This window comes from Ischnura elegans, chromosome 7 (assembly GCF_921293095.1).
Source record: "Ischnura elegans chromosome 7, ioIscEleg1.1, whole genome shotgun sequence".
Lineage (NCBI taxonomy): Eukaryota > Metazoa > Arthropoda > Insecta > Odonata > Coenagrionidae > Ischnura > Ischnura elegans.
In genome coordinates this window covers 11,291,178-11,306,298 of record NC_060252.1, presented here as the reverse complement: position 1 = coordinate 11,306,298, position 15,121 = coordinate 11,291,178, and the positions used below count along the sequence as shown (strand labels likewise).

General features: G+C 36.0%; 1 protein-coding gene across 1 annotated transcript; it reads left to right on the top strand.

Moving 5' to 3' along the window:
* Window positions 1–507: 507 nt before the first annotated feature.
* LOC124162433 (elongation of very long chain fatty acids protein AAEL008004-like) lies at window positions 508–11,833 on the top strand. Its single transcript, XM_046538969.1, has 8 exons — window positions 508–822; window positions 8,292–8,482; window positions 8,559–8,639; window positions 9,437–9,493; window positions 9,589–9,694; window positions 9,792–9,928; window positions 11,008–11,202; window positions 11,506–11,833. Exons 1-8 carry the CDS (start codon window positions 747–749, stop codon window positions 11,509–11,511), a joined length of 849 nt encoding a protein of 282 aa, XP_046394925.1. The 5' UTR covers window positions 508–746; the 3' UTR covers window positions 11,512–11,833.
* Window positions 11,834–15,121: the final 3,288 nt, after the last annotated feature.

Genomic DNA, 15,121 nt, shown 5'->3' with positions numbered 1-15,121 from the left:
CTCGTTACTACACCGTTGGGAATATCCAATCTGGCAATTTAGAAAGCGATTCATTGGAACTAAGACTACAGATGAGGAGGAGGAAAAAAGAACAGTCAGCCTCCACCATGAGGCTACGCCTTGTCCCCGGCACAACTGACCTAACCGAACTTATCCGATTACTCAACTGCGGGATGTACCTACCCCGAGGCCACTTTTGAAAATGAAATCCGGAGCCGCACATAGCCCAGATTCGCCTCCGCTGTCTCCGTGCGTCCCCCACTCCAATCTCAGGACGCCCCCACAGCCTCACCCTCTACACCGCGGTCTCTGCATCTTAGTGAACTTTCCTTTCTCCGTGAGGAGCCATTCCCCCCGACTTAACTCACACCCTCGCCATTCTATCTGGGGGAATAGAGAAGAACCCCCAACCCCATACGCGACCAACACTATTTCACTCCACAAGTTTAGTCAGCGCTTATAAAGGTGACAGACAACCCTCGAGAAAGGTTTAGTAAATGAATGCCTCAGAGGAGGCAAGACGTAGAGCGTCTCTATGAAATACCACGCGACTCCCTGTCTATCGTGCACTAGTGATACAAAGTGATAACAATCGTCGCGGATCAAAAGTTGTCTTGACAACTGGGAGGGAGTTCACCAGTGTACTCAAAGAGAAAGGGTTTCTTAAGTCTTTTTTTTAGTTACAAGGAGTTGCCACCCTTGTGCATTGGTCTAATTCCGGCGATTTGAGGGACCCGACTGACAGGATGGACACCGCGAACGATACCTTGGCCAGCTCAGGACTGCTGGAATTGTATATGGAGCTAATGCACAACAAAAGTGGTGAGTCAATTTGGAAATGCGAATTGGGAAAGAAATAATTAGTTCTGGAATTAGTCTGCGTCAAAAATGTTGCAGGCAATGAAAGCAATATCAGATATTCCACGGAGGTTAACTGGAAGAAATAGTCATTCCATTCAGATAATTATTATTTCGGAAAGAGAAAAATCAAAATTTAAGTTAAGGTGAAAGCAATGAAGAATCATTATATTTTATTATCCAATGGGCACACGTATAAATATAGAAAATATTATAAAGTAATGGCAGTATAATTTTATAACTTACATTATTACTAATGAGTGACTATTCAGTTTCATAGAAAATTATAATGTCACGATGTGAAAACTTTGTTAACTTTTTTTCCAAATATCATGCCACTTCACGTATTGACAATATTTTCATTTTTCCTAAATGAAGCTGAATGTAATATGATTCTTAGCCTGAAATGCATGCGCGCTAGGATCTGAAAACACTGACTGTTCGCAAGAGAGGATATAAAGCTATACGTAGGGCTTAAATGTATATAGCCTATTTTCAAATGAGCTTACTCCCTCCCTCTCGATTGTTTCCGTGTTTATAGCAACGGAGTTCAAAATTCAAATTTTCATTAAATCTGGAGGTCATTATGTGAAAGAAAGCCAAATCAGAGGTCAAGTTTTCATGATTTTTTTCACAAATGCTTCTTACAATAGGTGATTCTCGAGGGCATAAAGGGAATGTCTGTCAACTTTATTTGAGAAATGAATTAATACAAGAAACGTCTTGAAAACTATTGTGACAATATGAAAATAATTTTATATTCGGTATATAATTAATTACCTTCGGTCGTACGAGAGAGTCGTAGACGATAGTAATAAAAGTAGAATTGTTTAAAAAACGGTCAAACAGTAAGGAATAATTCTAGAGAGTTTTACACGTGAAACATTTGTTAGTAAAAATTATTTTTATAACATCAATGAGGACTTATTAGGCTATAAATAGGTCTTTAGAGTATCACGGTTTTTCTTAATTTTTTCATGGATGTCATCGATATCGATAGTAACATTTCGTAATTCTGAAACAACTATGGGCAGGATAAAAAGCCCACTGTCTGACTTAAACAAAATTATTTAGTTTATTAGGATTCACGGTCATCCAAATTCAAATAGGACTTTATGTATACTAAATGCGGGAAAGAAGGATATAATAGCTCACAGAATTTTATAAAAATACTCGGTTAAATTAAATGATGCTTTAAAATAACGCAAGTTGTGACTTATGCTTACCGTCCTTAGAACCCGTTATAAACAAAGAATTGATGCATGTGCATTTCAAAATGCAGTAGTTAAAAATTTCGAGAACTCATAGGCGAGCACATATGAACTTGAAGTGGCAAAATAGCATGCACTCTTATTCTCAAATTCATTGTTGTGGTTTTAGTACTCATAATGGATAATAATCTGATTAAAATGCACACATTTAATTTTTAAGCCCAAGCGAGCTTCAACACAATATTACATTGGGCAACACTATAAACAGTTTCAACATCAGCTTCCCTATCCGTGATAGCCAAAAAATGCATAGCAGTTCTGTTTCGTAGATATCAGAGTCGGTTTATAAATGAAATAATTGGATTTAAACCATATGTTTTTGTTGTACAGAGCAATTTCTCTTGCTTTAAGTGCAATGTAATCGTATTTTGTTATTTATTTTTGTTAATCCGTTGTGCTTATTTTTTTCTTAACGTATTGTTGAAGTTATTGATTGACGTCTTCCTTTAAGAAGGACGTTCTCCATCTTGTTCCTGATTAAGTATTATTAACATTTAACAACTTGAATATCCTATCGTCTGAATAAACCTAAGAAAATCAACAGGTTATGGGCCCAGACATGTTCTAAGAAAGAAGATAGGTCAGATCGAGAAAAGAAAATATAACCATGGATGAAGAGAAAATAAAAAATAAAGAGCTATTTCATGGAAACAACTTTGATGACTGGAAATTTTTTCTGGAGATAATTGGACAAACGGGAATTAATTTATCTTGCGAATAATTCTTTTAAGTGTTTGAAAAGTCAGTTATTAGCCAAACCCGGAGAAGAAACAGCAGATAAAACCAAAGAGAGGGAAACGAAGCTTCAGAAATTGAGGTAAGAAAATAAAACTGCTAAGAGAGTAATAGTAACCCGCATCAAGAGGGAATACTTTGATATCGTGAAAGGCAAAGTAAATGCATATGATGCTTGGAATGCTTTGTCCGAAAGATGTGAAAGTTCAACCATGGCTGGTGTATTGGGTCTGTTAAGTAAATACCAGGCCTTAAAGTATAAACCCCAAGAAGAAGATTTCAAAATGTTCTGTACTTTATTTGATGAGCACGTAAGAGAGTTGGCCAGCAAAGAAGAAATAATTAGTGAGAAGACTCAACTAGTGAAATTACTCACGTCAAAGCCGGATGATTATGTGAGTGTAGTAACTTCACCCAGAACGGTTGCCACAGCTGGAAATCTAACAATGTGTCTGGTTAGAGAGAATATTGGAGAATTTGAAGATAGCCGCCAGAAGATTGCGAAGAGCAGCAGTACCGACTTTCTACCAATTGCGTTTGCCGGAGTCCGAGGACGTCACCGCCAAAACCAGCAATTTAAGCCTTTCCCTTTCAACTGCGACAATCGTGGGGATAGAGGACATAAAATGGCTGACTGCTTCCAGCCAGGAGGAGGAGCAAATCAACCTGGACGTGGAAGAGTAAGAGGAGAGCATCATCGGATGGGCATGGTGGTAGAAATCGTCGAAATTATCAGCAAGGTGATACCGGTATTTATCAGAATAATGGGTTTGCTATAAAAATGTTACTGGTAGGGGTAGATATAAAGCTCAAGCAAATTATACGGAGAGAAATGATGATAACAGTGACTGATGTGATAATAGTAGTAATAATGATAGGGAATAAATTGCTTATAGTTTTTATATTGAAATAGATGTACGCTATTTGAATGATAAGGCAAAAGGAGACAATATTGTTATAAAAAGTGACTGGATACTTGACTCAGGAGATTCAGACCATTTAATTAACGTTAATACTCCAGCAGAAAATATAAGAAAAATCAATCCTGTAAAAATTTATATTGCTAAAACAAAAGATTTTATTTTAGCGGGGCAAATAGGTGATGTAAGAGGAAAAGTCAATATTAACTCAAAACAGGTTAGTGTAGAATTTTTGAATGCTTTGATAGTAAAGAATTTAAAATGTAATTTGGTGTCGATTTCAAGGTTAGAAGATAAGGTTTGCAAAATGATGATTGATGAAGGGAAATTTAAAATTGTGCACAAAAAGACTCAGAATATAGCATTGATAGGATATCGATGTGGAAGTCTATATAAAATAAAATAAGGTTGACTTCTGAATTGCTCGGAAATAAATTCTGCAGTATCGCAGTGACAAGTGAGCTCTTGCACAGACGGCTGGGGCATCCATCTCACACATGTATCAAGACATTAACTGAGTGTGTTGATGGGATTGGTGAGGTCAATCCAGCCTACCATATGTGTGAAGTGTGTATGGGGGGTAAGCAAGTTAGCGTGTCTCACAACTCAACAAGTGTTAAGACTACCAGACCCTTGCAAAGGGTCCACTCACATCTCTTTGGTGCTATTTCACCACCTGCATATAATGGAGTTCAGTTCGTAATGAGTTTTTTGGATGATTGTACACATTTTACGGTATCATTTGAACTTAAATTAAAATCAGAAGCAGCAAGTTTTGTCAAACAGTATGTGGCGATGGCCAGTAATAGATTTAATTGTAACATAGTGCAATTTAGATGTGATAATGGAACTGAGTATGTAAAGGAGGAAGTAATTGATTTTTCAAGGATAAGGGAATTCAGTGGGAATTAACTATACCTTACACTACAGAATTAAACGGGGTTGCTGAACGCATGAATCGTACTATTAATGACAAGGTACGATGCATGTTGATAGATGCGAATATTAGTAAGTAGTTCTGGATTGAAGCTGCTCTGACAGCTGTTTACGTAATTAATAGAAAGCCAACAAGAGGTTTAGAATTCAACAAAGTGCCAGCTGAGATGTGGTTTAATGCCAAACCTAATTTGACTAACTTGAGGGTATTTGTGTGTGCTGCATATGAGATCTAAAAAATGTATTTTACTTAAGTTACACTCCTAATGGTTATAGATTGTGGAGTCTATCCGAACACAAAATTATTTCTGCTTGTGATGTTATATTCAATGAGGAGAGGAAAAAAATAGATAATTATGTCTGGTAAAATGAAAGGAGAGGAATTTAGATGGTGATAAGGAGGAGGAAATTGAGAGTGATAAGGATGAAAATGAGATTGAGAATATTGCAGGAAATAGCCCAATCCAGGAGGAGCCAAGGAGGAGTAGTCGAGTGAGCAAAAGGCCAGAATACTTTGAATTTGCCACACTGGCATTGAGAGAGAGAGAGAGTCTAATTAAGGAGGAGAGTGAAGACAGAGAGGAATTTTGTCTGTTAACCCACCTTCTTTCTGATTGGGAAAAAGTAGAATCACCCTCAATACAAGTAATAGAAGAGAATTCATATTTGGTGTTAAATGCTGTAGGCCTTGCAGATGGTGTACCTGAGTCATATGATGAGTTAGATGGTAGATATGATAAAAATGAATGGCTTAAAGCAGTGCAGGAAGAGATGAATGCATTGAACTCAACTAATACATGGGATTTGATAAAATGTCCAACGCTAAGGAGAAGTGATACGATACAAGGCGAGGTTAGTAGTAAGAGGTTGTTCATAGAAAAAGGGAGTAGATTATTCGGAAACCTATGCTCCCATAGCAAGACTGTCAATGTTTAGAATATTAATTAGTATAATTAGTATCATTAATGGTAATAATTTGTTTGCACATCAACTTGATGCAAAAAATGCATTTTTAAATGGAATTTTAAAAGAAAAAATGTATGTGATCCATGAGCTACCTATGTTTAAAATGAAATTGTTTGTATGTATTCAACAAAGCTTAATGTCCTGACTTGCTATGAAAAATTGAGGAGGAGTGATGTACAGAGCATTTTCTCTTACTTTAAGCGCAATGCAATCGTTTGTATTTTGTCTATTTATTTTTGTTATTCCGTTGTGTTTATATTTTTTTCTTAACGCATTGTTGAAATTATTGATCGATGTCTTCCTTTGAGAAGGACGTTCTTTATCTTTTTCCTGATTAAGTATTATTAAAATTGATCAACTTGAATATCCTGTCGTCTGAATAAACCTATGAAAATCAACAATTTACTACCAATAATGCGGAAATGATTGCATACACAATTGAGGTACACATTCAGCTTAAAGATAGGAGGATCGGGTCAGTGAGGAGACAAGTAAACAAGGCTTCCGGCCCCGTGAGCCCAGATTCCAAACCCGGTGGTTGCAGAGATTTTCCAAGGACTGCCCGATCCGTGCTTAAGTGATTTGTGGAGGGTATTTCAAGAAAAGCAATCCGACCGCCGTATGAGACGTTAAGTCGTGATCCCCTTGGCGCCTTTCTCTACTGCTGACGTATAATAGGCTACTGCCGGGGTTTCTCTCTGTTTTTCCCCACCTAATCATCCCTCATGGCGAAAATGACCTTAACCATCGGGCGACTACACATAGCGTTAGCGTGCATAGCGTTAAAGGCCTGCAATTCCGAGCCACGTTTGAGACGAGTGCATGAGTTTTCAGGCGTAGTACAGGGGAATACTTTTTTGTACACAACACAATCGATCTGCCCTAAGAGAATGACCACTTCCTTAAACGCCACATTCCCTTAAGGGAAAGTTCACCCTCGGATATTTCGTCTCTTGCCATTGACCGCAAACTTATTTTATCAAAATCCGGCGCACCGTTGTCGAATGGGAAGAGAAAGTGGTTTGAGACGAAGGTAACACAGCATGCCACTTTCAATGCCACCTCGCACGTTTCCTAGTTGAGCGCACGCTCGAGGGAGATGTATAAAATTGCGTTTCACTGCGAGCTCGGAAAAAGCAGGAGGATATAACTTTCTAAGAAATTTGAAAGGGAAATCTAGCTGCTTTGAGGGCAGTGTAATTAAAAACAAGAATTCTCTCCTAGAATGTAAGCAATGAATGGTAAAACGTAAGAGATGCGACACACTGCACTTGATTTGGAAATATGTTTAGTCATTTGTTCCTAAGCAGGAAAACAAGGCATTGCAGTTACATTATACATCCCCCATGTAAAATTATTACGAAACATTTTATATTTACCGCCATTATGTGGCATAACTGACGAGGCATGAGAAAGAATCCTCCATAACAAATTCAATAGTCTATTTAAAATCATCACTTAATATTCTATAGCTTTCATTATAAAAATAAAATAATCATACGAATGTGAAAAATATTGAAAAAAACAGTCCGTATATATACTGGCAAAAATGTAGCCACAATGTTGATATAAAAATTGGATAAATAATTTTTTTTCCTTGTGCTTATAGAATGATTAAAAAACCTCGGCCGGTTATTGATTTACAATTATGCCCTCTCCCTAAAAAATAAAAGTCACCGTAACACCCAATCCAGTTCTATAAACCAAATATTTGCTAACGTATCCGAGAAAATAAATACGGTGGGGGGGGGGAAATGTGAAGGAGTTGACACACTGCACTACATTTAGTAGTATGTTTACGCTTTTTTGCCCAAACCTGTCACCTAGACGTAACAATTACATTAGGTAGGCCCGTATAACAGAAAATCATGGCTTTGGAATTGTAATGGTTAAAGTGAATTATTTTTGGATAAAAGATGCTCATATTAATTATATAAATACTGTCAGACTTTTAAATTTTACGCATCCATAAGTTGAAGCGTGTCATTTGCCCACAGTTGGCTTCACACACCTAAGACTGAAAAATGTATATAATATTGGCCAAAAAAGTCTGAGTATACTGCATGAATGTAAAATCATGAAAACGTAAAATATTTTTCTTATTGTTATCAGGTTGGGACACATTTTAGCCAAGTTGCTATGCATCTTAAGTCAATCAAGGGAAAGCATGACGTACAAGTGGATAGAGCACTTTGATTATGACTGAAGAAGGGTATCGAGCTCAAATACGTCGGCCTCCCATGTAAATTCTCAGAGGGTAAGGAGACCAATGGACAGGAACTGACCATTCTTATCCTGAATTCTCACGCCTTTGGCCCAGTAATGAGTGAATTTTGCTATCACCTATTCATTAAAATTTCGGAATTATGAGCTGCGATTTGGTACAGAAAATACCTTTAATCCTACCCTGATTCAACTCAATTTTGTAGGCTACATCATCGTCTACTCCCATGATGTAGTAAAATTCAGACCAGGTCGTATTTATCCTTGTATTTCTGATTGTAATACTAATTGAGTGAAGGAGGTTACATGGTTGGAATAACTAATGAAACCAATGTCCTCTTTGATATGTCTATTTTACGGTGTTTTTTCTTCCACACCACAGATCCACGAGTTCAGGACTGGCCACTTATGAGCAGTCCGCTACCCACCCTCCTGATATGCATGTCATACGTGTACTTTGTGAAGTGGCTGGGCCCTCGACTCATGCATCACCAAAAGTCTTTCAATATGAGGGGTGTCCTCGCCTTTTACAACGTCTTCCAAGTTTCCTATAATGCGTGGCTTTTCTACGAGGTGAGAAACTCTAGTCCATTTTTATGAAACTTTAGAAGTAGATATGCAATAATACATGAAAATTCCTTACTTATAGGGAGTGACAATTTGGACGAGAAATCGATACAACTTTCGATGCCAGCCGGTTGACTACAGCAACACTCCAGCAGCCAAACACGCAAGTATTGATTTCAGAATGCTTTTTCTAATCATTATTGCTGGTTGACATTTTCTGGACTGTTGATCGGACTTGAAAATGGACTGTGATTGGTTGGGCATAAAATACTTCCAAATTAAAGACAAAACTCTTACAACTTTTAAGATCTACCAATATCCATTTTATTATCTTCTTCGATTGTTCGCAGCATTTAACAGGTATCAATAAATAAGAATTACCTATATCTGCTTTACTATCTTATTCGGCAATGGTGCCTGTTATTTACCTGTTAAATGATGACTGTTATACAAAGACATGTGTAAATAATATCCCGAATATATACCTTTGTCAACATAAATGAGAAATCTTCGCATGCGGTAAAAATGAATTGCTTATGGAGTCCTGTATTCAAGACTATCAGTTATAATTCCAAGCTCGAAGCTAAGTCAGATTTACTAATACTTCCGCCAGTAAGCGCGGTGGAAAGGATTCAGCGCTTCCGTGACAGGAGTAGCAATGATAAATGACCGCATTTCAATATTGACCAATGCATTTACAAATAAATATATTTTTGAAAGTTATTTATAAAATACGAAGAGGTATAATTTGAAATATATGACGTGCATATGTATCTCAATTTTTTAATAATTAGAAACTAACTGGAAAACTGAAATTAAAAGTTTTTTAAATATGAAATAGTGTTTTATTAGGACAGTTAATAGATAAATTACGAACATTTTTATCATTGGTTTCACCCATTTCTCTGTTGCTTCATCCTAGAAGTAAATAATGGAATATACGGATTTTTCTAATTGCAGATTGCTGCTATGTGCTGGTGGTACTACATTTGCAAGCTGACGGAATTCTTTGACACTGTGCGTATTATACTTTTAATTCAATTTAAATTTATAATATATGCGTAGTAAAAGTATCAAAACATTATGAACCATTATTTATATTTTCTCTACAGATCTCTTTCGTCCTGCGCAAGAAAAATGATCACATCAGTTGGTTGCACGTCATTCATCATGGCACTATGCCACTCAGCGTATGGTTCGGAGTAAAATTTACCCCAGGTATGACGTTAGAAAAGCGTTGTGAATACATAAGGTTCAAAATACAACATAAGCAAATGTATGTTCTAGAGTTCATTAACCCTAATTTTTATTACAGGTGGACACAGTATCTTCTTTGGAATGCTAAACACGTTTGTGCACATCATGATGTACTCGTATTACTTCTTGGCGTCTCTTGGACCTAAGTATCAGAAGTACATCTGGTGGAAGAAGTACCTCACAACCTTGCAAATGGTAATCAGGTTTAACCCTTAGAGTGCCGGGGAGCGCCATCGCTCTCCTCCTATCTCTCGCGAAAAGTGCCTGCAATGTCTCTATTAGATGCTGATAGTTCACTAATAATTCAATAGTCAGCATTCATTTTATTTTAACATTAACTTTTTTCTTTTAATTATAGAATATTAACTAATATTACCAAGCATTCGTCAAATAAAACATTAAAAATGTGAAACCACATATAATAAGGATTTATTAAATTTTTTGAATGTATACCTTTAGTTGTTTTTGAGATCTAATTTTTTTCCTAACCCACTGCACAATCAGCAAAAATGCCTCGGCACTTTCAGCATAGTACGTACCTAGAAAAGCGGTTGGCACTGAAAGGGTTAAGTCGAGTTAAGGGCTGTCCTGCATTGCAAATCCATTTCACATTGTGCCCACATTTAAATGCACGCTGAACATATAGCAGAATAACAACTTTTATGGCCGGGAGACAAAATGAAGAATAATCTGCATTCTCCCTCAAATCTTTGGCTGTTAATAAAAAAAATTATCCAAAGGCAAGGCCAATATAAATGACCGATGAGAGGTTCAAAGTTGAAATCACTGATTGAAAAGATGAAATATTACGTTAAGGAAGAGGGAATGAGTTTCCACGGATATACGAATATTGATTTCGGTTCATTTTTTTAATTCTCACCATAATGTAATTCCTAATTCTAACTATGCCAAAAGACTGTGTATAACATATCTATATGGTCTTCATGGTAGCCATACAAAGAAAACCCAATTCATTCAATTGCGCGACATCGCTATTCCTGAAAATTCGACACCACTACATCAAGAGAACTCAAATAATAGATACGGCAACTCATATGAATGACTCTAAAATACTTGATCATATAATTGAATTTCATAGCAATTAATAGCAATAGCTCTGTGCGCATTGAGTGGAAATCGTTTAAAAAGCAAACATGCATGTATCAGCTCCTCATTTCTAGATGAAAAACCGTTCTAATCAGGAAATGAGTATATTAAGCGATAGCTTGAGAGTGTTATTGTGAACTAATCGCTAAATTTTCCTTAACTTGCAGACACATTTTGTATTGATCATGCTGCACTCCTTCCAACTCCTCTTCCGAGAAAACTGCGAATATCCTGTGTTCTTCGTGTGGTGGATCGGATGTCATGCTATCCTGTTTTACGTGTTTTTCACGGGATTTTTCAAGGAGAAATATGGAAAAGCCAGCCATGAGCTCAGAACATCGCAGCAGGTTTCGAAAAAGAAGGTAGGTAATTATGTAAATTAATCCATTCAACCTCTTAAACAGTACTGCTTAAAAAAAACTAATATTAATTTCTGGCAGTGAGTGCCTAATAATTTGTGACATTATTAGCCCACTTTTCTTGATTTATTTAAAAATTAGCAAACCTCACATGAACCTTTTCACAGTACTCACAGTGAAAATATAATAGCTATCTCTTTCAACCAACAATTATAAAACTAACTCCAAAATCTGTAGAAGGTGAAAATAATATTTAGTTAGAGTCAAAGAAAGATATTATTTGTTTCAATATTTTGCAAATTGCAGGAATGAAGACAATGAACAACAGTAAACCGGGGAAAATAATGAAATCCTCTGAATGTGATTTGTTGGAGTACCTTCATGTACCATGTTTTACAACAGACCTGATATGCAGAGTTAAAGTCTTTCATGAAATGGTTTGCCCGTGCGTGTATTGGATAATGAAGATTTTAATGGAAAGAGCGAAGGGCAAATATGAAGCTGTGCGTGGGATCATCTACCTTTGCTAAGTGATCTTAAGATTATATATTTTGAACCAAATAATTCTAGATGTAGTTGTATTCTGAAATGTTAAAAATCATATTTCATTTTTATTAAAAGGTTTATAAAGACACTAGTCTTTGGAATGAGCTTCAAATATCCTAAAATAAACTACCAAGAGCATTAGCAACGTAGGAGAAGTGGAATTATCAGAAGATAACATTTGCTCGCCAAAATCAACAACTCCATTCTCAGGGTGAAGGAAGATGAAAATTATCGAAATGATAAGGTATCATTAGGATGAAAATGCGCCAGCGTTTTGGATGAAAAAAATATACCGTGCTTGAAATACATATGAGTTTAAAAACATTTCTGGAAAACGGTAACATTTCATCGTCAATTTATGATAAAAATTCTCTTAGCAAAATCAATTTCGTAACAAATTTGAGTCACTCGAGAAAAAACTAAAGTTTATGAAAATCCTACGGGCTTTACAAGATGGCAAAGAACTGATTTGAAGATCACATAATATTTTTATATAAATTTTGATTCCTCAGCTGCATCATACTCGTACAGAGCAATTTATTCATCGCAGTGATTCCATGGGACTGGAAAAGCTGAGCTTGAACGCAATTACGCTTGAATTTCTTCCTTAGAAAACTTATCGAGAAAGTGTATCTCGCAGATGGGGGCGGTTGATATTCACAGGGATATCTTCTAACTGAAAAAAAAAGGAAAGCTTCCACGGAGCAAGAAAGCTAACCATCTCAGGCTTCCTGTGCTACTTACGTCAACCGGTTTATCGCCGAGGAGACATTGACCGAGGAAGGCCAAGGGGATTTCATACCGGTGGGTATTTTAATCACTTGGCAGAAGTACAACCCCTTATTATACAATCGCTTAGTATTAAATAAAGGCATAAAATTTATCTTGCCAATAAATCAATCTTTAAGCTGGAAAATGCCTTGAAAAAAATCTCCAAATGATGTTTCCAAAAACATAATGTTAAAAACATCTGACCGTGATTTGCATTTGGAATCGATATAATGTTTTCAAATGATCTCTAAGTTGTAAAATCCCCCATTTTTAAAGATAAATCTCTCTTCTGGGTGACATTAATTTGCTAAGTATATTAATTATTTGATATATTGTTAACTATATTAATCTGCATCAGTCCTGATTATTAGTGAAACGCAAAACAATAATCACAGTAAATAGTAAGAATACAAATTGAATAGAAAATACTCTGTACCAGAAACATGAAATTTTAATGAAATCACATATTCCGTCGGAATATTAATAAATAATATCACAAATTTCCACAACCTACAAAGTTAACCAACTAGGCGTGCGATTACCTCATGTAATTTACGTGATAGAGATGAAGACCGTATAAAATAGTATTTTAGTTGAGTATTTAATGAATTAAGTTACTTGCTTTCATGAGTAAGCATAAAAAATTTCCATGTCAACGAATTGCGAATAGCTATATCACTAAGGCTATTATATTAAACTAGATCCTACATGCTACGTAAAATAGAAGAGGAATCAACCAAAAAGACAGAAGTTCCCATTTTTCTATATACTCGTAATACTATCAAATCAGGAATCAATTATAGGTTTTGGTCCCCTCCTCAATCAAATAAGTGGTATAAATCTATTGCTAATCATGGTTTCAGAATGAAGATGTAAAGGTATAACATACTGGTAAGTATTAGTGTTAATAAAAACGAATTTAGTGACGTACACCACGTCAAAGGCTTAGTTTGAAATAAGGCGAGACTTCTAGGCATATATCACCCATACAAGATCCCAAGAGGAGTGAATACTTACATTCTAGTAAGACAGTAGAATATAACACTCGCTTTATCAGGACCTAAACATTGATAAATATCTTTCGATAGTAACTCGGCATTCCGATGCAATAGCGCTGGAGTATTGCGTAACTAGCCAAGCATAACCTTCAAGTTCCATGCACTTAATAACTAGCGGAGTAATTACAATTCCGTCATTTGATGGTTTTAGAATATAGGTCGTGCGTTACCCAAGAAGCTCCAATGCATCCAACTATTTCTCATTGGCTTATGGCATCGGAGAGCAATAACTGATTTGTTAAAAATAAAAGCGTGTGCCTATTTATCCACGCCAGAGAAAAACACTTCGTAGGTGGAAAATTAGCAACGCTTAATAGTCAGAGATTAAATTCCCGGTATCTATAAGACTCTAGCTGAATGCGAACGTTAATTAAACGAAGCGGGTAGAAGAGGAGGTCTAGGAATTCAAAGTAGAGGGACTAGTTCGATATTGGCTTACCTCCTAAAAGAGGTGGGGGTAAGCCTGATTATACTGATGATCGAGGCTCCGATATAGCCGTAGTGGTAATCAGATTATATGACAGTAAATAGAGTACGAAGATTGGAGAAGTGGTGGAATAGTAGGAGATTGGGTCAAGGCATTCCTGGAATTAAGAATTAATGCATGCAAAGTAATGGGATATGCAATCGGGATTTTATTTGATGGTTTAGTCATATCGACTTTAGTCATAATGTATTTGGCAAAAAAATAGCGTCAGTCACATAGCTACATAACACTTGAACTCTGTTTAGAGATTTAGTAGTTTTTGAAATAAATAAGTCTCCTTAAAACATAGGAAAAGCTTGCATATTCATATCCGTTTTTCAACATTTTGCAACTAATTGCACTACGAGACAGTCAAATGAATTGACAAATCAAGAATTAATTTCCATAAATTTCACTGAGTCCCCTCTATGCATTATCAATGCTAATATTGTCGCATGACTTTTTTCTAAAGAGAAAGATTCAACTACTCGCCAAAGAAAGAAAAAGATCAATAATAAGAGTAAACTGGTTTAATAAAAATATAAATAAACATTTTTAAATGCTACTTATGACATTTAACTTATCCACAAATCCAACCAATACTCGAAAGGATGGGTGAAAAGTACTTAAAATAAAAGCCGGAGATTTTTTTCATCTAATTGTAAGTAAATTCATATATTCAAGGAAAATAAATTAAGGTATGAAATAAAGAAATGAGGATTAGCCGTAGATGAATAGTTATCGCATAGCCCTGTTCTTCACCTGCACATCACCTATCACTGGCTAATCGGCTTCATAGATAGCAAAGCTCTTTCATCTCTTCAAACTTTCCTTTTCTCAGTTTTACGATATTCCCATTTTCCTATCATATGCTACATAACAATATCTAGGTTTTTTTATAATGTTCAACTCACGTTTGGCTGCTGTCCTTTCCATAATTATCGGTCTTCTTCAAATCATTCTCTGCCTCGACTATAAGTGCTGTCAGGCTATAAGTGCTATAAGTGGCATCAGCAAATCGCAGCATTCTTTCTTCGGGGATAAGGTTATAAAAATGTATTTCATTTCCCATCCCTTTAAG